The sequence below is a fragment of the Microtus oregoni genome, unplaced genomic scaffold, assembly GCF_018167655.1.
Source record: "Microtus oregoni isolate MIOR12 unplaced genomic scaffold, Mior012 000026F_ref0000081, whole genome shotgun sequence".
In the NCBI taxonomy this organism is placed as follows: domain Eukaryota; kingdom Metazoa; phylum Chordata; class Mammalia; order Rodentia; family Cricetidae; genus Microtus; species Microtus oregoni.
This window is the reverse complement of record NW_024543085.1, coordinates 20154117-20178976: the sequence shown is the minus strand read 5'-3', so window position 1 is coordinate 20178976 and position 24860 is coordinate 20154117. Positions and strand designations below refer to the sequence as shown.

Here is a 24860-nt window from a genome sequence, read left to right as displayed (position 1 = left end):
GACCCACTCTGTTTCTCTATCTACAATAATAAGTCAAAAATAAGAAGAATATAAATTAAAATTGATTTTGGGAGCATCCTTAAATGAGTGAAATTTTATAAATTAAACTATAGATTATATATTTTACTTAGAACATGGAACACTCTCCAGAACAGAGTATACATTGGGCTATAAAACAAGCTTCATACCTTTAATACCAAAGTCATTCACTGGTATTTAATACCACAATGGTATATATCTAGGAATCAGTAACAGGAAGACATGCAGAAGTTTTATAAATAAATAAAAGTTAAGCAACATACTCTTGATCAGCTGGGAGGAGGTTTCAAAAAACCAAAACTTGAAGATTCTTGAGACATACATGAGTTAGGATACCAACCCAAAATAAAGAAAAGAATGCAACTCACCGGGTTATCTTTTATTATACACGACGTCCATCCTGGCAGTACCTCCTCCTCTATCTCTGACCACACGAACGAATTTCCAAAAGTGTCTCCATGCATGCACTCAAAGCACAGCTCCACTTGGTAGCCATTATTCAGCAGGAGTCTCAGCATAACCTCGTCATTTAGGGCGTACTGGATGGCGCTGGGGAAGCGAGTGTCATTCACATGCATAAAATAACAGTTGACATTAGCCCCGTAGGAGAGAAGCAGCCGGACAATTTCATGGCTGTTGGCCCTCACGGCCACAAGTAGACAGTTGAGGGGATCTAAGTTGGGGTCTGCACCTGCAGCCAGAAGGACTTCTGTGCAGTGAATGTCATTGTTAGAGACAGCAAAATAAAGCGCCGTCTTTCTCTCATCGTCGTAGCTCTGAGAAATGTGGTCAGCAAGCAGGGCGTTGACATCAAAACCATTATCAATCAGCAGTTCCAGGCACTGGGCGTTTTGTCCATCTGCTGCTGAGTGGATTGGACTTAGGCCACTTTTCCGGATTGCTTGTTTGGATGTTACTGGGATGAGATATTTCAGAGCCCTGGAGCAGAGAAACCACTCCGTAAACATCCCATTGCATAAAGAAAATAAAATAATTAAATTTTTTTCATTAGAGAAGTGAGTTCAGTTTGTTCAGTTGTCCATATTTCCTCTATATAATTCTATATGGACCTTTTAGCATTCGCAAGTCAAGAGACCCCTGTTCAATTTAATGTAAGTTATCCGAGTTTTGATTAGTTTTGCATCCTAAAAATTCTCAAAGAAGATCAGGATCTTCCGCGTTTGGGTCTAGGCATGAGTCCTCAGGACTTTCCGTACTTTAGACTTTTGTCTCTTAACAATAAAACTTGTGTAGTTGATAGGTGTGATTGCAAAAATGCAAAGAGAGTAGGTTCCTCTGATACCAGAGAAACACACTGCATAAACCTGTCCACTAGAAACCGTGCAGTGTTGGCAAATGCTCTTGACCACCATAAATAGAACCCTTTAATTTAAAGATGAACAATAGAAAGACTTAAGAGGGAACATGACTTGCCTGAGGTCAGAAGCTCTATATAGAAGGAAGGGATAGAGTTTTAATCGTTTGATTCTCTTAATTCTTTCTTTTTCATTGATTCCGAAGCCATCTATTAATTTTGCCCATGTCCATCTTGACTCCTTCCTATACAGTTCACAAGTGAATTTTTGTGAAACCAAGAATCTTAATATTCAGTCAAACTTCCATCCATCCAGATGAAATAACTGTCCCTGGCTCGTGTTTCTAAATACATGTGATGAATACTTGTGAATTTCACACTTCACTAACCATCTAGGCATTCCTGAGGGCCACAAGCAAGGATAACTTGATCTCCTGTGCCTAATTCAGAGCTATCATGTGTGAATTTATGAACGCTGGGAGTAAATCCAGGTTGACTTTAACAACATGTCACTTCATGTCAATTATGAGTCCTTGGTCCCTTAACTTTGCGAGTGTGGCCCAAATATAAGAAAGCCTAGCTACTTCAAACTTTTTGAACTTATGAGATGTTGTTAATTTCTTAAAACCATCGTCTCTTGGTGAATAGTTTAACATTGTGATTCTAGACTTCTGTCACTGTGTTGGTTATGACATACTTTATGATTGAAATGTCCACCCAACTGTTTGTGTGGGAAAAAAGAAATTTAAATTTATAATGAATCTTTTCTATCCAATAATACCTTTACCATTCATTATAGTATTATGTATAGTCTGGCAATGCTAGGAATTAACTGGAATAAAGCACAGTATTGCTACAAATTCTAATTCTCAGTCAATGGTAAAATATTTAGAAACTTTCGAGCCACTTGTTGAATCATTTTGTTTTTTTAACACAGAAAGACATTCTTGCCAGTTGGTGAAGATTTCTCATGTACAACTTTATTTCTCTATAAGGAATACTTTTTATTAAAAGAATAGAATAAATTCATTCTGTAAAAATCAAGCTTATAGAATGAAAGAGGAAAAGCTATCAAATCAATTCTAAGCATTGAAATATAAAACATGTGAGTATTTCCCTTTGAGATCTGGGGAATATCATATACTGTGAGATTGTATTATATACACAACCTAAAGGGGTCACCTCAATATCTTACTCACAGATAATGTCCCTCATAGGCAGCTCGGTGTATTGGAAGATGCCCTGCTCTGTTGGGCACGTTACCATTTCCTCCATAGTCCAGCAGGAGAGATATGCAGTCTGGGTTTCCACCTCCTGCTGCCTCGAATAACACAGATGCCCCGTCGTCCGCCAAAGCAAACACATCCCCACCTGGTGGTGGAAAGCACATGGCTTAGCCGGCTGAGTGGTGTTAAGTTAGTCTGTTAAAGTCAACTGTTAGCCCTTCCCGGTTAAAGCTTCGCAATACAGAATTTTGACCATCTATGTTTGTTTTTTGTTTGTGGTTTTTTTTTTTTTTTAAAAAAAATAGTTTCAATAACAGTTAGGTCACATGTTTCCTTTTATTAAACTTTCAGGGATAAGGAGTCACAGACTCCTTATGAGTAAAAACAAAAACACGAGTGAACGCAAGTCAGCTGCCACAATGGGAACATGTTTCCAGAAATAGGATCATGAGACTTTAGTTTGATGACAACACTCTTTCAATCCAACAAATATTTATGGATACCCATGACGTGTGACCACTGCGTGCGGCCCTATGCTGAACTGGCCTGACTAAAGGAGCTGAAAGAGAAAATGAAGATGTAACTAGAGGACACACAGCATATGACATTGGGGTGACAGCTTTAGTAGGATCAGCTTAATAGGGGAGAGAATCATCTTTGATTATGGATCTGATAATCCATATCATCTTCACGAATTGGGATGGCTTTTTAATGTGTCTCTATTTTATTGTCTGTAAACTAGTGAAGCATATGTCTAGAAGTTACGTCATAATTAGGTGACTTTGGGGAGCACAAAAATGCCACTTTTCACCCATGCAAGATCCTTTGGGGATCATGCGGTACACTTATAGAATGAGGAATCTGGGGTCGGGGCACTTAAGTAGACAAGGGTCTCATAAAGAGTAGGTGGAGCTAGGAGCTAGGCGTTGAACTTCTTCATTCCTGGTTGTACAGTTGAAGCATTATGAAATCTTGGGAGTGGGGAATGACACCATCTGTTGAAGAGACTTAGGAAAGGATTTATGAGAATGTCTCAAGAGATTGACTGAATTTTGCTAAATATTATTCCAAATGAGAGCAAGGATCTCACCTAAATTTAGGCAGAGAGAACACTCATATTCTAGTTTCCTAAAGTGGGGCACACAGGATTGGAATAGTGAAGTGTAAGCCTGAAAAGCAATTCTAAATAATGCAACTGAAGTGGCGTTTGGGTAGAATACATCATTGAGGCTGTAGTTGAGGGAGGGGGACGAAGTTGTAGTACATAGTATGGATTCTCTGGCAGGCAGAATGGAAACCTGGAGAATAGTTAGCAAAAGTGCACAAGGTCTGGGGAAGATGGGAAGGACCTGACCAAGATGACAGACAGTTAGCAACACGAAAACACGATAAACCTTGATACTTTGCAACCAATTGGGTTTGTGAAAGAAAATAATAGATTTAGAGGTAGATCCAACCTTTCAGTCCCAGTTAAAAGAGATTATGACACCATGACACCAACAAGCAGAAAATGAGGGAGAATTCAGCAAAGACGACAGAAAAGTCCTTCCCACCAAATCTGTATGGAAACTATACTGTCTGGAAAAAGCAATTAGGGCTGGTCATGCAGATCTCTGCAGGTCATAACCAAAAGGGCTTCAACAGGGCTTGGGGGTTGATGAGGGGCTAGGACTTAAAGCCTCACCCATTTAAACTCAGGAGAGAAAGAGCACATGGGTAACGAAGAGGAGAGTGTGAGATCAGGACAGGATAACTCATTCCTCATACCTTTGTGGATCAGATGCTCTAACACATCATAGTGACCATACTCAGCAGCAACCCCTAAAGGCGTGACTCCAAACCCATCTCTCAGGTGCACATTGCCTCCGTGGCTCAGCAGTAGGGCTATGATGTCTTTCCGGCCTTCTTTAGCTGCTTCATGCATTGCTGACCATCGCTTGACACAGGGTTGGTCAAGGCTGGTGTTGGATTTGATCAGTGCCGATACCATGTCATAAGAGCCCTTTTTAATAGCTTGAAATAATTTTAAAGAAGAACAGGAATATTACCATGAAGTTGCTGTATCAACATGAGCACTTAATGTGGAATTAAACTAATATCAAAATAGGTATAAGTTAATCCACTTCTTCTGTAAAAGGGTCTATGATTTCTCTTTCTCAGACCCTAAATTCTACTTGTGAAGTTTAAGTCTTCAAGACTCAGAGTGGGGTAAGATCTTCATGAAAAAATGTTCATCATCAAGATAGAAAGTTTTGTGAATTCATTCCAAATCTTAACCTCTTTTCCAAAAAATGGGAACAACAAACTAAAGGGTTGTACAGGTTAAATAATGCATATTAACCATTTAGTATAGTACCCAGTATATGAACATGACAAATTATTCTTAGTATCAGTATCATTTTGGACTACGGTGCTCCATATATAAATATTTATCAGGTCCCCCCCCCATAGAAACACATATTATCTTCCCCACCAAAGATAGTATTTGTCAACAGTGTCCTTCAGTCAGCAGGTGAAGAACTAGACCGTGCTCCTGTGAGGGAGGTGACATTGATCTCCTCCTCCTACTGCACCGGGTGTTGATAACTGTCCATTCGCCTCTGTGGCTCTAATTGTGGGGTGTTACCTCGTCCTCGCTGCTATCACTGCAGAGAGGACTGAGCCTGATTCTATCTTAGTGCCGCTGTTTCAGGGTTTTTCTGAAGGAAGAAAACCTCACGGAATGAGGCTCTTCCCTTTGGGAAGCTGCCCTTCTTTCTGCCTCATGTGTGAAACACACGAGTCGTGAAATTTTGACTTCATGAAAACAACAGTATATGCAGGGAACCTTCAACTTAAAGTAATTTTTAAAAAATTCATATTTTCACTTCTTAATACTTTGGAAGGATGTATTATTTCACAGAAACAATAATGCTGATGGTGGAGAGTTATCCTTCACAGGCAATCCATAAAGATAATCTAAATCATGGCTCTCAACCTGTGGGTCACGACCCCTTTAGGGGTCACATATCAAATATTCTGCAGGACAGATACTTACGTTACAATTCATAACTAGTAAAATTATAGTTATGAAGTATCAATGAAATAATTTTATACTTGGGGGTCAACACAACATGAGGAGTTATATTAAAGGGTCACAGCATCAGGAAGTTTGAGAACCACTGGTCTAATAACCAATTGAAGTATTAAAATCCATAAGGCACATTATTAGTTTAATACAGTTGATAATAAAGGACAAACTTATATATACAGTTTTATGCTTAGTCTTTTAGGTATACTTTACATATATGTTCTATAGAATTTGAAAACCACCGATTTAGAATTGCTTAGTATTACTTAAGATTTTCTTGGAAACTTGTGGTTTTCTGGCTTCCCATTTTTAGTTCTAATTTCTCATTTTCTGCATACATAAATGATTTTCAGTGTAGCTCTGAGTGGTTTTTCTGACTCATAAAGCGCGCAGAGAAAGGAGTTCCGAGACATCTGGGTACGGACTGGGAAAGTAAAAGAGGAAACAGCCGAGGAGGGTGTGCTTAAATTTGAGAGAAAGGAACTCACACCTTGAGAAAGAAGTGACATGAAGTGCTGTGTGGATGTGGAAAGTCGTGGAGGGTGGAGGTCAGTAGATCCGAGAACCCATGGAAACAGTTCCCAGAGCTTCTTCCCCTCCCAGGCCTGGGTAAGCAAGACTACTAAGCAGAAGAAAGGTGATACCATAGCCCTCGGATGAGCAGAGTCCATCCAAGAGCAGAAAAACCCTAATAAGTGTCAGATCACCACAAATCTGATACCTACCACTCAACAAGTAACATGATGGTGATGTATAAAGAAAGCATTGCAGGTCAGCGCCAGATGGCTGGGTGTGAGGAGCAGCCCTCAGTAGAGCTAAGCTATTTTGTTTTTGCCATCTGAGCATACTTGGTGAATAGATACAAAGGCGAAGAATTAAGTCAAGAAAAATATTAAAAATGGAATTCCATGGAACAAGGAACACTGGCCCTCTTATCTCTCCTTTGCAAGTTAGTGAGCCATGAGAAGCAAATTTCAAAGTAGCCCCAAAGCAAAACTGCTCACTGACGTGGATGATCCATTTCTTGTAAAACTTAAAAGTCCTGTTGATGACATCTCCATATTACTAAAGACAGTTCAGAGAAATAAGTCCCTGTAGAGTTTCTGCAGATGCGATGATGTTTTACTCTCTTAATTTACTCTAAGTGTGCACCTTCATTGTAGCATTTACATTAACTTTTCCTCTTACATTTTAAGCAAAAGTTTAATCAATATCTTTATATCCAGGATGTCTAGCAGAGCATCTGGCTTTAGTATGACATCTCTTTCCCTGTGCAACCATCATATGTGAGCATGTGTGATGCCCATTATTATAGTCTCCCAGCAAATATAGATCCACAGATCTCAAGTACCAAAGCCCAAATTCCTATTCCATTCTCGTGCCTCCAAGAAACGGCAATGTTATCCTGGGTCACATATACACAGTCAGTCTAACCTCTTTCTTCTTCAGTCAGTGGATCTCGTTCAGCGATTAGCAGAGGACATGAGCCAGAGAAGCTGATGCATGGCAAGGTTTGATTGCCACCCTTCCTGCCCAGTGTCACCGCTGCAAACCCTTCCGGGCAGGCTCAGTGCCTCGCTCAGAATCTCCTCTTTCCTTCAGTCTGGTTTGACTGCTCTGATGTGGAACGGGTGTCCACTGTTGGTCACACCCTTCTTCTGAGAGCATATCACACACACAACCCTCCCTTTCAATTCTACCTGACCTGGAGGGTATTCCTTTAGACTTGATGATGCCTTGCCACTGAACTAATTTAGCTTCCTCTGGCTATCTGTGCTCTATATTTCAGAGTTAAAGTCTGTGCCATCTTTCATGATACTCTTTGTGGGACAGGATAATGAAATTCATGGGCAGGTGAAACAGGCCTGGGAGCATGGAGGCGTTGCACCAGGGAAGGTATTCAGGCAACAGATTATAGCCAGTGTACCATGACTTCTAAGGAACACTTACATTTGTTTCAAATTATAAATTCAAATTATAAAAATTCTAGAAAAAACAATTTACCGATCAGAAGAGGAGTCTCTCCTTTGTCATTTTTGGTGTTGGGCCAGATCCCTTTTTCTAGCAATGTCTTGACATTTTCCACCAGGCCAGCTTTGACTGCCAGAGTCAAGGGTGTTTCTCCATCGCAAGTCTTGAATTCCCAAACTGTCTTATAGGATGCTGAGATGTGAAAGCATTTTGTTGAGAAGTTAAGAAACATATCTATTTATGTGATTTTATGTAAATCATAATCACCTAATACTATACACTTAATATTGAGCAAAGACATTGGAATATTGAAGGATAAGAGAATATACAATAAAAAGATTATCAAAGGCCAGAGAGGCTTAGCAGACACATAGACTTGTTAATCCAGTTGACAACTAGGAAACTAATACCTATGCTTCAACAAGTTTTTCCTTAAAATAGATTACTAATTCTCATTTCTGAATACACTGTCAATCAGTTCTCCAATCCTGTTAAATATGTAAATAAAAATGAAATTGGTTTTTCAAATGGAGAATGTAAATGAGAAATACATTTGAATGAACATCTCACTGTGTTACAGAAGAAATATCACAAATGCCATCTATATTTATTAGTTTGGTCATTAAATTCTCTAATTGGCTAACTAATTATCAAATACTTCTCATCCCTCAAACTACAAAACTCGGAAGCAACACTGAAGATTAAATAATGAGACATTTTATATGTTCTATAAAATGCTGATGTGTGTAAAAACACTTAAACTATAATGTGTTAATTTATCACAGTGATTTTTTTTAACCTTAGTCTATTTCCAGAGAACATTTATTGCGCCTGAGCTGTGTGCAGATGCAAATATTCTTCCAAAGCCTGAAAGATATCAACCAAGTTTCGAATGAGAGAAACTGATTTAGAATCTTCAACTGTTTTGTTAAATATAGTCTTGATCACATTGTGATGTTTTGGGTGATGACAGACTGCGTATTTAATGACAGTCCCGTAAGATTACTGTAGAAGTCAGATGTGGTGGCTCATGCCTATAATCATGATAACAGTCATGAGAGGTGAGCAGGAGTTTTACTGCAGAATCAAAGTCAGACTAGTCTACAGTGAGACTCTGTTCAAAGTGTGAAAAATGACATCTAAAAGATTCCTGTCGCCTCGTATCACGGTAATGTTTACATTACGAAAAGATTAATGTAATGCGAGGACAATTGTATTATTTGTTATAATATATAAATATATCCTTTTGTGGAAACTAGATCAGGAATAGTTGAAGATGAAAAAATTTTAATTAACTCTTAGAAATAGTTTGTTTTTTTTATTTCTCTATTCAGGTGTATGTGTGTGTGTCTATGTGTGCATGTGCCTGCTCAGGCCAGAAGGGGGCTCAGATCCCCTAGAGCTGGAGTTCCAGGTGGTTGTGAGCTGCCAGATGCGAACACTGGGAAAAAACTCAGGTCATCTGAAAGAGTAGCAGGTGCTCTTAACTGCTGAACCATCTCTCTAGTCCCTCAAATGTACTTTTAAAAGAAAAGTAACTTCCAATGTTAATCAACTAATTTGTAACCTGTGAAACACTTTGATCAGTCATGAGTGGCAGCGCTACCTTTCCACCGTCCTGTACCACATTCTTAGGTGAATGGATACAAAGACTGAGTTGCAGATGCCACAAATTGTGCTAGTCTTTTGTTCTGCTATTTTATCTTTGCTTGTTAGGTTCCTTTGGAACTCCCACGATGTACACATTTCTTCTCTAGCTTTAAACAAAAGTCCTGTATTCTTACCATCCAGAACAGTCTCAAGTATCTGCTGAATGGGTTGAACGACGGCTTCATGCAATGGAAACCATCCTTTCTCGTCAGCTTCATCCAGAGCGTATTTACATTGCACATACTCCTGGAGCTCAAAAATGTGACCTACAGGAAATGTACGGACCCATTACACACTGGCCCTGACAAGGTGAACTTCCGGTTCTGCCTCGCTGTAGACCGCATGCCCACTCACCTTGCCTTATGGCCTCTACAAGCTTTCTGTTTTGGTCACTGAGTGGTACAAATCTAGCAGAGAAAAAAGAAAAAAAAAAACAAGCCATATTTGTACTAGTGATGTATTTTAAGGATCTTAACAATAAAAATGAGGTTTTGTAAATATCTGCGATCATCAAAATTTGTAAGAAAATCATATAGCTGATTTATTCCACTTTAAATTTACCAGGAGTCAGGCAGAGAGGGTAATAGTGAAGAGAGCAAAACACCAGTAAGAGGGGTTGGGAGGTCTCCCTAGATAATAGAAATGGCTGGAGCTAGAGGCAAGGGCTCGGTACAGGCCTGACTCTGTGGCCTTGGGAAAGTCTATCAGCTCTTCATCTGGATAGGGTTACATAGGAAGATCGCTGAGACTTCTCAAACTTCCAACACTATGTGCTCAGTAAAAGTTACTTGGCTCTTTGTAATTGCTGAGAGGCATTTGGGAGTTTATGACACACACACATGTTAGAAGTATTTAATCAATTGATTAGTAGGTAGAACAGTTACTGAACTTATGCCCTGTCAGCGGCCCAGCGGGTCATGAGTTAGGCTTACAAGGCAATTGTCTGACACATGTACTTTTAAAGTGGAAACAAAAGCCTCATAACAACGGTGTTAGCTTTATTAAACAGAAACATCTGCTAACATTGTAGGGTTCTGAATGCCTTGTGGGGAGCTCTGGGGTTTTAAATTCTGTTGGAGGATTCAGTACTATGAAAAAGTCAAAGACCAGAAATGTTCTGTAACATGCACACTTTTCAAAGTTAAAAGATTTATACAATCTGAAGAGAAACCAGAGTGTTATTACATGTTCCCTTTCAAAAGTTCAAGAGCAGAAGACTGCAGGCTGAGTTAGCTGGCCAAGTGCTTCCTATATAGGCATAAGGGCCTGAGTTCAGATCACCAGCAAATGTCTGTAATCCCAGCACTGGGGGCGGAGACAGGAGGATGCCTGGGACTTGCCCAGCTAGGCAGAGTCTAGCTGAACTCCTGTTCCGTGACAGATCCTCTTTTAAACAGAAAGGCAAGAGGAAGCCACTCAATTTCCATCTCTGGCCTCCCCAGGGGGGTGTGCACTGTGCTCACGTGAGACCATAAATGAACACATGTGCACATGTATGCACACACACACACACACACGAGTATACTGCACACACAGCTCAAAGGCAGTAATTGCATAGCAATGAACACACCCACAAGCACTGCTAAGTTCCAGACTATAAAATCCTAAGCATGAAAACAGAACATAAAGGTAACTAAGGTCTACGTTTTTCATTATGTATCATGTATGACAGGTATTCATGTTAGCGGTTTACGATTCTGGTGTTACTATGTTTGTAACATCAATTCCATGTCTATTTTAATGTGTTTACTCACAAAGGTTAGCTGGCAAGATGGCAGAATGTGTTGCGTACAAACCTGCTTACATATAAATTTGTTCAGACTCTACGCATTATCCTTTTTAGCATCACAATAATTTAGAATATAGGCAATCTCTAAATAAATCCAGCTAGGAATTTCCCACTTGAAAAAAATTTCCACTTTCTACATGAGATGCGTATTTGTAGATCAGATCATTAAAACGTGCAAAGTTGATATTTTAAAGATGTTATGCTTCATACCAGAAAAAAAAGCATGTGTGCCGTGGGGGGTAAGCAAGCATTTTTATAGAGGAGGAGTGAGTCTCGCAGCTAAATGACTGCCATGAAGAAATCTGCTGAGGGCAATTGCTTGGAAGGCTACCTTTCAGGATGGAATACAGCCTGGCTTGCTTCAATGGATTCCTGAATGCAGAGTTGAACGTCGTAACTTGCAAGATGGTCTTCATTAGGGTCATCATTAATATCCATATCTGCAAATAATTTTGAAAGAGGTAATTTCTTATACTCAACAAGGGATCCAGAACAATTGGTGTAATTAACATAACAACGCAAAACGAAAAGCAGAATACATTCGCCTCTCCTTGGCAACTACACACACATAGCTAAGAACTTAATCCGCGTACACGTAAACTCCGTTTTATTAACTTCAGATGGTCTGCTGAAACTTCTAATCACCTGCCCTTTGAATGCCTGTGGCTTTGACTTTCCAGCACCGTCTACAGACAGGCTTGTTGCCTTTAGTCAAACTTCTAATGGATACTAACTCGGGCCCATCATTTTACACAGCACATTAGAAACTCGGAACTGAAATGGAAGAGAAGCGATCAGTCCACGGTGGTCCTTTCATATTCTCTAGAGCCCTCAGATATCGGGTCTGCTGCTCTCAGATCATTTGCACATTTGAGCTGAGGATCATCTTAACGTCAGCTATTGACCCAGGGCCTAGAGCTTCTGAAGACGCCCCAGTTAGTCCTCTGATCATTTCTGTTCATTTGTCACAAGCCAGTGCTTTTGACCACTCTGTCTCTCCTGAGAATAATAGGTAAAAATGAAGAAAAAAAACCGAGAAGGCTCACTGGTTTATTATTACATTAGAAGAGTAAATATCTATTTTTATTTTTTTTTATTTTTTTTTTATTTTATTTTATTTTTTTTTAAATATCTATTTTTAATGTTAAGTCAGCTCCTTTGGTTATAGGCAGAAAGTTTAGTAAATATAGAAGCCGAAAATAGCCCCCGAGTGGTGTGAGTAAGCAATATGAAATTCTCGCTCATTAGCAGAATTCCCAAGCCCAATGCATTCCTTCTGACTGTTGACATGGTACTGTGCCTTTTGAAGGGGAGAAACAAAAACAAAGTCTGCCAGCAATTTCCAGACGCAGTTGACAGAGGCCTTGTGTCTTCTCCGTTTTCAAGGTCAGATAATCTTGAAAGACAGCTTTCGCTGTGCTGATAGTCAAGGTCCCCAGCCTCTGGACAGACTGCACAGAAACTCTAACTTTGTGAGGATTTCGTGCTTCATTTTTCTGGGCAGAGCCTTGTCTGGTAGTCCATCCTCTGCAGCCCCAGCACTCAGGAGGCAGAGACAGAAGAATCACAAGTTTCTGTCCATTCTAAGCTGCAGTAATGAGATCTTGTCTCAAAATGTCAAATAAAGCAACAACAACACATTGTTCTGTGTAAGTAGCAGGCAGCCTTGCAGCTGTTTTAGAACAGAGAGGTAAACAGTGATTGTGTGAGAACGAATGTGTTTCCACTGAGCATGCTCCCTAACACGGCCGTCACTGTCTCCCTGTTTGTCTACGTGCATATCTGAGATCTTCTGGCCAAATAGATTCAGAAGGTATTTATTTATTTATTATAAATTGGTCCATTGTCTCTTGTCCGCAGACTGTAACTACACGAGATCAGAGAACTAGGGGCAACCTCAGCGTATACAGACCACCTCTGCATGGTCCGGGGTCTTGGCACGTGCCTTGAAGGAATAAATGGCGGAGCGCATAGATGAACGCCGAGTCACCAAGGTCTTCCGTGTTCTGACAACGGACCGTTTCTCTCAGGAATGCAGTTTTCCTTCCAGCTGAACAGACTGACTGCTGACTCCGTAGCTGGCTTCGTTTCCCTCTAGTTTGTGTGTCTCCATCTGTTTCTTTCTTCACAACGCTGTCCCAGCTGCTGTTCGTCCTGGTCCCCACTGCCTCCAGCCTGGCACAGGAGGCTTCCTCCTCCAGCAGCCCTTGCTGGGATTCTCTACTTCCCCTCGCCCTCTTTCTGGGAATGTTTCTTCTTACGTAACGTTTCCCTGCCGTTTGGATTAACATGCATTCCATTTCTGCTCTGCAAATTCTTCAAATATCCGTGTTTTTGTTCTTCCTGGACTATTGCTTTCTGGGGAGAGGGGACAAAGTCATTTCTTTCTTGCAGTGCTGGGGACCCAGGGTGGTCCCAGCACTGAACTACACCCCTGGGCCATGCTCTTTCTTTATTGTAGAGTGTTCTTCGATATTCCCACCCCTAATTTATCTGCTCTCCAAAGTGGCAAATGACTTCTCAGAGGGGACAGGAAAGGTTCTTGACTCATTTCCATCGAGTATGCACCGAGTTCTTCAGATAAGACAAGTAGATGACGCAGTTAAGCCTTAAACACTGCTGCCTTTCTTGCTGATGTCACTGCTCAGAGATGGGGCTTGCACGGTTACAGGAGTAAGACAGGATGGAGAACAGGATGGAGAGTCTCTCACCTCTTCAAATGCCCAGTTTCAGTCTAACCCTGATGGAAATGTGGGCAACCAGTACATGAAACACTGCATGCTCCTTAGAGGCTGGAGTTGGTCTGCGAAGTGGCTTCCTAACATTTTCCAATCGTCTTTTTAACTCTATCATCGTGAGGAATGTTTTCAGCCAGGCCCAGAACTCTGGAAGCATAGGTAGGAGGATCTTTGTGATTTGGAGGCCAGCCTGGTCTACAGAGTCAGTTCTAGGCCAGCCAGGGCTACACAGAGAAAACTTACCTTGAAAAACAAAACAAAACAAACAAACAAACAAAAAGGAGGGTGGAGAATGTTATCAGTGTTCTTAGCTCTTTTATACTATTGTAAAAACCTGGTAAAATTATGGGGAAACCATGACAGAACAGCTCCAACCTACAGGCTGTCTCCCACAGAACCGACAGTTTAGATGAGGGTTAGTTCTGTATAGGTGCAGTCAGGTGTGAGAATGATCATAAAGGGTGTTATTGGGATAGCCTGGAGGTATTAAGACACAGTGAGAAAGTCAGGTCCAGAGTGATTGAACTGTATTGAAAATTGGAAATGATGAGGATGGCAGATCAATTGGAAATTACTAAAGAAAGTGCTGCTTGAGCGTTTGAAGAAAGGCCAGACAGCATTTTGTCATCAAGCCTCTCACTTCTCCGTCGCAGAGAAACTACTTGGCCCTCTCTTCAGAACAACGTGTCTTAGGGCACTTAATATTGTTCCGGAGGAACCAGTAGTGAGAACGTCTGCTTTCCACTAGTAACTGGCTTAGAAAATGATGGAAGGAATCCTCCCTCTTGTGTGGATGTGTGTTTGTGTGTGTGGTGTGTGTATGTGTGGTGTGTGTGTGTATGTGTGTGAGAATGTATGTGTGTGAGTGTGTATGTGTGGTGTGTGTGTAAGTGTATATGTGTGAATGTGTATGTGTGTGTGTGAGAATGTATGTGTGTGAGTGTGTGTGTGGTGTGTGTGTAAGTGTATATGTGTGAGTGTGTATATGTGTGTGTGTGTGTGTGTGTGTGTATGTAGACCAGCAATCAAAGTTTTGTATCCTCCTCTATGGCTCTCAAATTATTTTTGTGAGAGATCCTCACATTCTCTGTTTTCTTTTTTTAAAATTGTTTTTCTTGAGCTATATATTTTTCTTCCTTCTCCTCCCTTCCTTCCCCACACCCTTCTACCTTCTCCCATGCTCTCAATTTACTCAAGAGATCTTGTCTTTTTCTACTTCCCATATAGATTAGATCCATGAACATCTCTCTTAGGGTTCTCTTTGCTGTTTTGGTTCTCTGGAATTGTGAATTGTAGCTTACATTTGCTCAGCAGACACTGAGCCTACTAATCAATTTCCCAGCCCCAATGTTTAGGAAATTTTATGTAAATTCATTTCATTTACAGCACTGGTTAAGCTTACTAAGGGAGAAATGCATTTAGAGGCAAATTACGGACTCTCTCTGAAGGGACATACCAACTTTTAAGAGGTTAACCCACGAACACTCTGAAGCTCTTTTATGTTTTAGATAGTTAAAAAACAAAACAAAACAAAACCAGCTCAATTCCAGGGTTCTAAGTGATGAGTCCCAAATGTTTAGTCAAGATTTAAGTGGTTCTTCATTTGTTTTACAGATGAGCTCCGTTAAATTCCTCTTAGATGTGGAAGAAAGGAAAGTTTGGCGACTGTGAGAATTGTAGAATATGTTTGGAAAGGATAGGGGTGGTGAGAGTACCGTAGGCCATAAACCATTGAGGTCTGGCTTTGTTTCAAGAACCGAGTATGGGGCTGAAAGGTGGCTTGCGGTTAAGAGCACTGGCTACATTTCCAGAGGACCAGTGTTCAATTCCCAGCACCCACATGGGCAGCTCACAACTGTCTCTAACTCTAGTTCCAGGGGATCCGACACCCTCACACAGATGGGTGTCATACATGTGGGCAAACATCAATACACATAAAATATGTTGTAAGCAAGTATGGATCATCGCAGAGAAGTGGAAGTTGAGCCTTAATCACTTAAACTCGCACAGTGGGTAACGGGGCCTGAGCAGCGCAAAGAGAACATACTCTTCAAGGCCTTCAGAAGCCACAGTCTGCTGTCTTTGTCAGAAAACACTTTGATCCTGTTCTTGACAGTCGGTGTTTGGTGACAATAACTTCCAAAAATAAATACCAGTTCTCAAAGGCACATAAATCTTTGTGCTTTGGCTCTGTGCAGGGAGGTTTTGTGTTGCACAGGGTGGTCTGAGGTTTCCTACGCTTGTCTTCATTCCGAACTTTTTGTATTGGAGTCTAAATATCACTGTCTGAAAAAAAAAAAAAATTAAAAGGATCAGCCTGCCAGTTGGTGCCTGACTGAAGTGGTGACGAGATTGGAATGGCGTCGCAAGGCACAAAGCAGTAGAGGGCACCAGGGTTTAGAGCCTCCCGTTCTGCATCTTCTACACCGATGTCTTACTGACAAGGTGGTTGCGACACCCCTCCGAGCATTCCTCGGATTCTACTAGGTCTCGTGTCACGAAATCATTGTTCTCCCCTTTCCTATAAAAAAGATAAAAACAATCACATTTTTCATGAATTATTGTGTAGGCTCACTCCTGATGACATCCGAGTCTGTTGCGCCACCTGTCATGACTCTGTCTCGTGTACAACAAAACAAAAACCTTCTCTGTCAGTCAATAACAAGGGTGATGTGGGAATCAGCTGAGTGGACAGTTGCTTCCATGGTGCAAGGACTCTGTGTCCATAAATACACTGCCCTCGGCGACTGTCAATATCATTCTGCCACGTTACTGAGAGATTTTGTCCTTTAGGGGCACACTGTCCTCTCTTCCTGTATCCTTCCTGAAAATGCCAGTAGCGGTTGGGCATTGTAGCACAGTGCTCTAATCCTAAGGAGGATATGAATGACCGAGAGGCAGGAGAGCCTGAAGTCAGCCTGAACTCACTACACAGCAGAAATCATTTCAAAACAAACACAAACAAAGCAAAGAGCGAAATGCTTGTGGCACCAGGCTGGTCCCCACTGTAGAGCCAGGATTTCTAGAAAGAGTTTGAGAAATGGCAAATGGGTGGCAAGATGGCAGAGGGTCCCAGGCTGGAGTACGTACGGTGGGAAGTGAAAATGGACTCATACAAGGACAACCCTGAAAAACTAGGGTTTCTTCCTTCTTTATGCAAGTGTATCTCATACTTAGACTGGGTTTCCAAAAGAAGTGTATGTGTCTGCTGTGTGGAAGGCTGAGCCTAGATCACAGAAGGATTTCTCTCTACCTTGGAAGTGTTGTGATTCCTGATCAGTGAGCTGGTCTCCTGGCATCTCTGAGAGGAATTTGTGCATTTACGTTACCAGAGGAAAGGCAAGAGTTTAGTAGGAATATTTCCAGTTTTTTGGATTTGGTAAGAAAACAGTTATATTAAATGATGTTTATTTTTATTTATCTGCATTATGCCATTTGTAGTTATAATTTTTAAAACCTAGCCAGTTTTGTAAATTAAATACTTTTTATGACCTTGATACTTATTGCTGGTCATACACACTTATTTTCTCAGTGAAAGGATCAGTCTTGGCTAAGGATCCCCAAGACCAAGTTCTCAGCACAAAGCAGATTTATTTGCCCCAGAGGGACAGAGGGTTGGTATAAGGCACAAAGACAGAACATAGTTGAGGAGAAGGGGAAGGGAACAAAGAGAGAGGGCAGAGATATTTGTTCCAGAGGAGCAAAGGACTGCCTCTGGTTAGAGCAGGGACAGATGTGGCCCATAGGCAAACAGCAGTCTTTCGTGACAAAGGGGAAACCTGTGTTTGGCTGAGGTATTTAATTTTTATTAAGCCAGTTGATTATATTGGAATTCAATACTTTGATAGCTGGATCTCGATAGTCAGTCTCAGGAGGAGGAAGTGACCAAATAGGGGACTAGACCTTGGTGACTAGCTTCAGGAATGTAATCTAATGGTTTTTAGCCAGGCAGAGGGAACTGGGGAGAAGGGAAGGCCTGGTAGCCTTCACTCCGTGTGCTTTCTTACTGAGTAGCAAATCAGATACATGGTTTTAATCGCTGATTTGAGCAACAGAGTTCACTAGCCCAGAAGAGTTTCCAGGAGACATATACCTGTCAGAACTGGGCTCTACCTCACAGTCACGTGACTCTTGTTTATAACTAACAGTCCAATAATTCTTTTTTATGACATTTGCTTTTCCTATGAAAAAAAGACTAAAAATGATAGGAAGAAATAGATGCAATCAAATAGTGTCTTTCTTAACGACACAAGGTACCTTCTGGAGCATTTGACACACACACACACACACACACACACACATGCACAGACACACAAGCAGACACACACACATGCACAGACACACACAGACCTTAGTCCAGAAAACAAATATCATTTTAATGTTGCCTCAAAGATACATAACTTGATATTTTGGGAAAAAGAGATAAAAAGGCAGATGTGGCAATGAATCTTAGGGTGACAGCTGATACGTGGTGAGAATTTAGTAAGAACTGGCTAAATGAATGGATAATAAGCTGATATACACTGCTCTTAAGATGAGCTTGGAAGTAGATATATCTTATTTTTCTTTACATTATACATAACTTTTTTTTGCCAAATTCACTTCCAATTTTGGGCCTGCACCGATTAATATTTATTTTTGTGTAAATTCTCTATCAATAGGACCTGTTACACCAGCTGCGTTTATCTTCAGCTTCATATTGCAAATGTTGGCATTTCTCTCTCTACTATTAATTTCTAAGTCAATTCATTTACGAAAGAAAGGTAGGAGGAAGCATGCTGGCTTTGGAAATGACTCCGGGTGTAGGAAGGAGGTCTACATTCCTACACACAGGGACTTCCGGAGGAAAACAAGGACACGGGAGAGGGAAGAACCCTGCGCTAAGGACGACTGATACGAGTCAGGCCACGAGCTCCCGTTACAAGTGAAAGTATCACAGTTAAAAAAAAAAATCTTTTCTTCTGTATAACTCTCCATTTAGACATCTATCTTATAAAAATGGTCGGGATGTAGGCAAAGATTCATATATGAGAATGTTTATCTGATTTTAAACAGCGAAAATCTTTGAAAAAACTCCAGTGATCAATGATGAGTATGGGACATTGATACATAATCAATGGAATACAATACAGCTGTCAAAACTAATATATGATAATCATTTAACCAGATATAATCAGAGGCTTTTATAGCAATGAGATTGACTTTTAGTCCTTCTGTTTTACCAAGACAAAGGACAACAAGCCTTGGCTGTAGAAATGCGGTAACCTTAGGGCGCTGTACTTCTTTTTTACTGTTGGATAAAACACTATGACAAAGTAACTCCTGAAAAGAGAGGGGTTGATTTGGGGCTTCTCGTTCCAGTGGCACAAGAATCCATTACCATCATGGCACGGAAGCGTAGCAGCAGGCATGAGACATGGCAGCAGGAACATCTGAGAATTCGTATCACAAACCACAAACAGTAAGTAGCTTGAAATGGCCCTAGGCTTTTAAATTTTCAAAGCCAGGCCCCAGTGACACACCTCCTTTAATAAGGCTACACCTCCTTCCCAGAGAGCCACAGTCTGAACCAAGTATTCAAATGCCTGTGGATATAAGGAGCATTTCATCAAATCGCCATAGGTACAGAACATGAAAATTCAATATGCATATGTATTGCAAAACAGTCACCACAATATAGCTAATTTGAAAATGCCATCTTACATAGCTATTTTTATTTTTGGAACGACCACTGGGGGGAAAAACAGTATGGGGTTCCTCAGAAGCTTAAAACATAGAGATAAATGATCTAGTTCATTTCTAGAAATTTCCACAGGAACCGAGGTCTGCACTCCCGTGCCCACTGTGGCATTACTTCATTATTCACAACAACCAAAGGTGGAATTGGGCTAAGTATCCAGGGGGATGGATAAAGAAAACGCGCTGTCTATCTCCCGTGGAATGTTATACTGTCCTGAAAAGAGTGGAATGATGTCATCTGTGACAAGCAGAATAAAATTGTTGAGCATTATATTCCATAAAATGAATAACACACCAGAGGAAAGACATTGCAAGATCTCAAAATGTGGAACCCAAAAATGGATTCACAGAAACAGAACTGGATGACAGTAGCCAGGGGCTTTGAAGTGGGCATTTAGGGAGATGTCTTTCAAAGGGCATAAAGTTTCAGTTACGCAAAATGAAGAAATTCGAGCATCTAACACACGGCAATGAGTCTACAGCTAACAACACAAAATCCTACACTTGAAATGTGTGAGGGCAGAGCAGAGGTGATTTTTAAATCATCAATAGTAAGAGGAACTAAGATGAACATTTTGGAGTCAAAGATTTCAAGCCCTCTATGGAAGCTCTCTGCACGTGCCTCTGGGGCAGCAGCTGAACCCGAGAGGAATGATCACCTGCATTTCAGGAAAGCGGGTGAAACCCAGTGGGGCCATTTCTTGGCTTGGTAAGCAACAGGCATCTGACAGATTCATCCACTTACGTGTCTTGCTCAAGCATAGATGTCATTACCTAAAGCATTATATCTGTTCACATAAGGAGAAATTTTTATATATTTTTTTTATTTTTATTTATTTATTTATTTATTTATTTATTTTTTAATTTATTTATTTATTAAGGATTTCTGCCTCGTCCCCACAACCGCTTCCCATTTCCCTCCCCCTCCCCCAATCAAGTCCCCCCCCCTCATCTGCTCAAAGAGCAGTCAGGGTTCCCTGACCTGTGGGAAGCCCAAGGACTGCCCACCTTTGATCCTACTGCACGTACTGGCTTTGTGGGAGCCTAGGCAGTTTGAATGCTCACCTTACGAGACCTGGATAGAGGTGAAATTTTTATATTTTGATAACAAGAGGTAGTTCCCAAGGGAGATGATACAATTTTAAATATTGTAAAAAGCATCTTCGGCTTACACAGTTGGGAAAGGTGAGTGCATAAATGAGTTATAATCACAGAAACACCTCTTAAAGAGTATCATGTGCATGCATGCATGTGTGTGTGTGTGCGTGCGAGCGTGCGTGCGTGCGAGCGTGCGTGCGTGCGTGCGTGTGTGTGTGTGTGTAGGGGTATGTATTGCGTGGAGGCTGGAGTGTTTTCCTTAATAGTCTTTTACTTTGTTTGCTGAGGCAGAGTATCTTTCTGAACCTGGAGTTGGATGATTTAGCTAGCTTAGCTAGTTAGCTTGTTCTGGGGAATCCCTCTTCCGCCTCTACAGGGCTGGGAATCTGAACTCTAGTCTTCATGTCTGTGTGGCAAGAACTGGATACATTGGGCCATTTCCTAACCTCCTATTATTCTTATTCATATACGCATACACACATACATATATGGATATATACACATCTTCTTAAAATATTTTTTCCCTAGGCATGGCTCATTTTGCTGGACGCAAAAATTCCAGTGTAGTACTCACATCTATTCCAGACTCATTCAAGCAATACCAAGCTGTTGTATAACTTAATATCATATGCTAAGACTATGCACAAGTCATTAATTTCCTCCCGCTGGAGGCTGACCCTCTGCTCCAGTCCTGGCCTGCCCACATCATCTGTCTGGCCGTCAGTAGACACTGTCATTATTGACTGGCTTGACTTCTCTAGAATGAGGAAGTAGGAGCCTATCATGTTTGAGCAATTTTGATTCATCCATGGGCAGGTCCTCTAGTATCCCTGATGTTTTATTCTCCTTGCTTTCCCTTGGGACCAGCCACCTGCAGAGTTGAAACTCACCAGGTAGCCCACCAAAGTCCCATTTCCAGCATGCCCAATGCACGTCTAGCTAACTTCAGCTTGGGTACAATGGCAGGGAGCTTCCTTATCTCCAAATGAGTCCTTGATGCCTTCTCTAGGTTTGTGGGTAGGAAGGAGCTATGTCTACCTTGAAACTGAAATTCAATAGGCTCAGTTCTCTGTTCTTCAGAACTGTGCTAAGAGACTGTGACTCTCTGGAGCCCTTCAAATACCTCCTTACAGGCTGTCAGGACTCCACCAAACCTTCTCTTTTGAAGGTTGCACACCTTCTTTCACTGTGACATGACTGAACTTCCCTTGCCTTCCTAAAAGCTTTCCTGAGAACACACTCACACACCCATTGTTTTCTATGAGGTTCTGAACCGCAGGTGAGTGCAGCCCAACAGGTGCAGGCAGAACAGCACACCATCTAGGGCTGGAGAGATGGCTCAGTGGTGAAGAGTACTGCTTGCTCTTTTTAAGGTCCTGAGTTCAATTCCTGGCAACCACATGATGACTCACAACCATCTGTAATGAGATCTGCTACCCTCTTCTGGCCTGCAGGCAGAATGCTGTACACAGAATAAATAAATCTATTTTTATTTTTTTTTAAAGAACAGCCTACCACCAAGGAGGCAGGCTCACCTCTCGCTCCTTACACATTGCACATCTACTAACTTAGGCCAGGCCAGAGAAGCGTGGAGGCTATCCTGCTACACAATGCATTTGAACCTCTCCTGCCCCCAGTTCTACAGGCTGTGTTTTTCACATGCTTGCTGAGCCGTGCTCCAAGTCACTCTGTGTTTATCCCTGCTGTCTTTCACCTTGTTAAAGGTTGACCTTTGTTCCCATCTGCTGAGACTGACCACATCTCTACCCTCCCTACTTAATAAGTTCTTGATGGTCTCGTGCTCTGTTGAGAAGGACAAATGTGGGCCAGAAGTTAGCATAGGACAGAGGCCTCCAGGCTGGCCCGGGTCTGTTACTTAGCACCCTTGAGAAAAGCTGTTTATCCACTTACAAATCCTGTTAAAGACACTCCTTCCATGTCTCCTTTTTAGGATTCTCACGTCCAAAACCTTGTTGAAAGACAGATGCAGAATACGGACAACCTTCTGCCACTGATGGACAAAGACACCAAGGCCTATGGGTTCTCAGCTGTTATCTTCCCAAGGGGAGTCAGGCGATTCTACCTATCATTCAAAAATACACATCCAATGCCAACTGTGTTTGAGGTTCCAGGCCCCCCAGGCCCCACCCACTCATACAATATCAACATCATCAGTTTCTTACTTTTAGAGACTGTGTTCTAGGTGCTGGGGGATTGCCTAACCAGCAGAGCACCCACCGCATACAAGTATGAAGACCAGAGTTAGGATCCCCAGCCCCCACATGAAAACAAACAAACCCAAACAAACAAAACTCCCCACAGGGTCACCTGTGTCTGTAACCCTACCACTAGGGAAGCAGAGACTAGTGGGCTCCTGCAGCTCATTCTCCAGGTTCAACTAAAGATCGTGTCTCAAAAGACAAGGTGGAGGGTGGCAGTCGGAGATACCCAGTGCTGACCTCGGGCCTCCAGATGGACACGGATCTATACACAAACACACATGTGCATGGGCAAATAAAAATAATCAACTTGGACTATCAAAACAGGCTAGTAGGTAATGTTGCTTGCTGCCAAATCTGATCTGAGCTCAGTCCTTGGTTTCCATGTGATGGAAGGAGAGAACCCACTCCTGAAAGTTCCTTCTGAACTGCACAAGTGTGTCACGAGGTGTATACACACACACATATAAATAAAGGCAAAGGAGAGTTATTTAAATAAATAAATCAAACCTTTAGAAAGCAATGCTTGGTAGACACCGTCCGCATTCTTTCTTCTCTCGTTCAGTGTTAGGCCTGAGGCAAACACGCAGTAGCTTCTCAAGAAGCATACATTTAATGAGTTTAATAATTGCCTTAGTACTGTCTACTGAGGCTTCCTATACTGTGCACGCCGAATGGGTTGAGTATTCCATGTTCACAGCACACTTCTGCAGTTTGTTGCAGAGTTGGTCGGGCAGCCTGCTCAAGCTCACCTACCAGAGGGAGGGTGGAGATGGGGGTGCAGGTCTGGTCCTCTCTAACAGACACACAGGTTTAGCTGACTCACTACAGCGAAAGGATTCATGAAGCACAGGTCTCGTTTTATAACCTGTAAACTCACAGGCTTCAGAAAGAGTTTGGTAAAGAAATTTCTTTCACAATCTGCAGTTTCACAATTCACAAACGAATCAGCTCCAGGTTAAAATAAATTAGGCACAAATTCATGTGAAATTATTAGATATTGTCATAAGAACAAAGTATAAAACTATGTTCATAATCCTTTCACTATGAAGCTGCGACAGGTATTTTGTGGCTGTAAAACCATTTTCTACACAGACAATTCCCCAGAAATTCTTCAGTTAAGAACCAATGAGCCTTGGCAGCGCCTGCCTTTGAAGGTCTGGCAGCCTTGCTGTTCTCTGGTCTCATCTGCAGTAGTAAATTTCCACATCTACTGAGTTCTGTTCTTTTTTCCCTTTACATCTTAAAGGATTTTTTTTTAAAAAAAATCTGAGCACAAACATCTAATTTTTTTTGCAGTTAATGATAAAAATAAGCCTCCATAGAAATTTATATTAAGTCCTCAAAAAAGTCACTTCCACCCCATCGCAAACCATGAGAACAGATAAGGCCCTTTGGGATTCTATGCTATTCACATGGGTGTCCCTTGATAGTATATTCCTACTTTATTTTTCTTACGATATGGTCTGTAATGCATAATAATTGCTGAGTTGCTGCTCTATGAATCAATGAATCTGTCCCTGTTTTATGCTATAATTAGATAGGTGAGCCCATAGGTGATCAGTCAGATTTCAAAGGACAAGCTTTCGCCGCACCCTGTGTGTCCATCTGCTCCGAATATTTCCAATGCTGATATTCCATAAGCGCGCTGGCAAGGTACAGATCAAATATTTCATAATCTCACCTTTCGGAATGTTCGTCTCGTTATTCTTATCCAGGGCCTTGCCTTCCTAAACCAGAGGAAGTGCCTTGGAGCTAATGTGTTCCTCAGTGTATCTAAAATTAAGTATCCAGTCGGTGTTTAAATTAAGATCTGACCTTGGACAGCAGAAGCACAAGTGTTCCCTGGCACACAGGAAAGAATTGCCCGCGATGGCTGCTGACTCTCGTCAAAAGAAATGCAAGCTCGTAGAAGAATAATAAGGTTTGCTGTGTTCTGGTTGGTTCAAAGAGTTTATAGAAAAAGACGAGCTCCCAACTCAGCTGTAGGGAGGCTTCTTGCGGAA

General features: G+C 41.4%; 1 protein-coding gene across 2 annotated transcripts in view; it reads right to left on the bottom strand.

The window, feature by feature from the left end:
• Asb15 (ankyrin repeat and SOCS box containing 15) overlaps positions 1-24860 on the bottom strand; it is a 48520-nt gene that overhangs the window by 6447 nt on the left and 17213 nt on the right. The window contains exons 1-8 of one of the 2 annotated variants that reach the window (XM_041675504.1): positions 24539-24567; positions 11392-11500; positions 9626-9678; positions 9406-9537; positions 7655-7813; positions 4348-4593; positions 2554-2725; positions 408-978 (exon numbers count right to left, since the gene is read on the bottom strand). In XM_041675504.1, the coding sequence (XP_041531438.1) occupies positions 408-978; positions 2554-2725; positions 4348-4593; positions 7655-7813; positions 9406-9537; positions 9626-9678; positions 11392-11498 (1440 nt within the window). In that variant the 5' untranslated portion in view covers positions 11499-11500; positions 24539-24567. Of the gene's footprint in view, positions 1-407; positions 979-2553; positions 2726-4347; positions 4594-7654; positions 7814-9405; positions 9538-9625; positions 9679-11391; positions 11501-24538; positions 24568-24860 lie in introns of those variants that run through there. The other variant, XM_041675503.1, reaches the window with a different exon arrangement.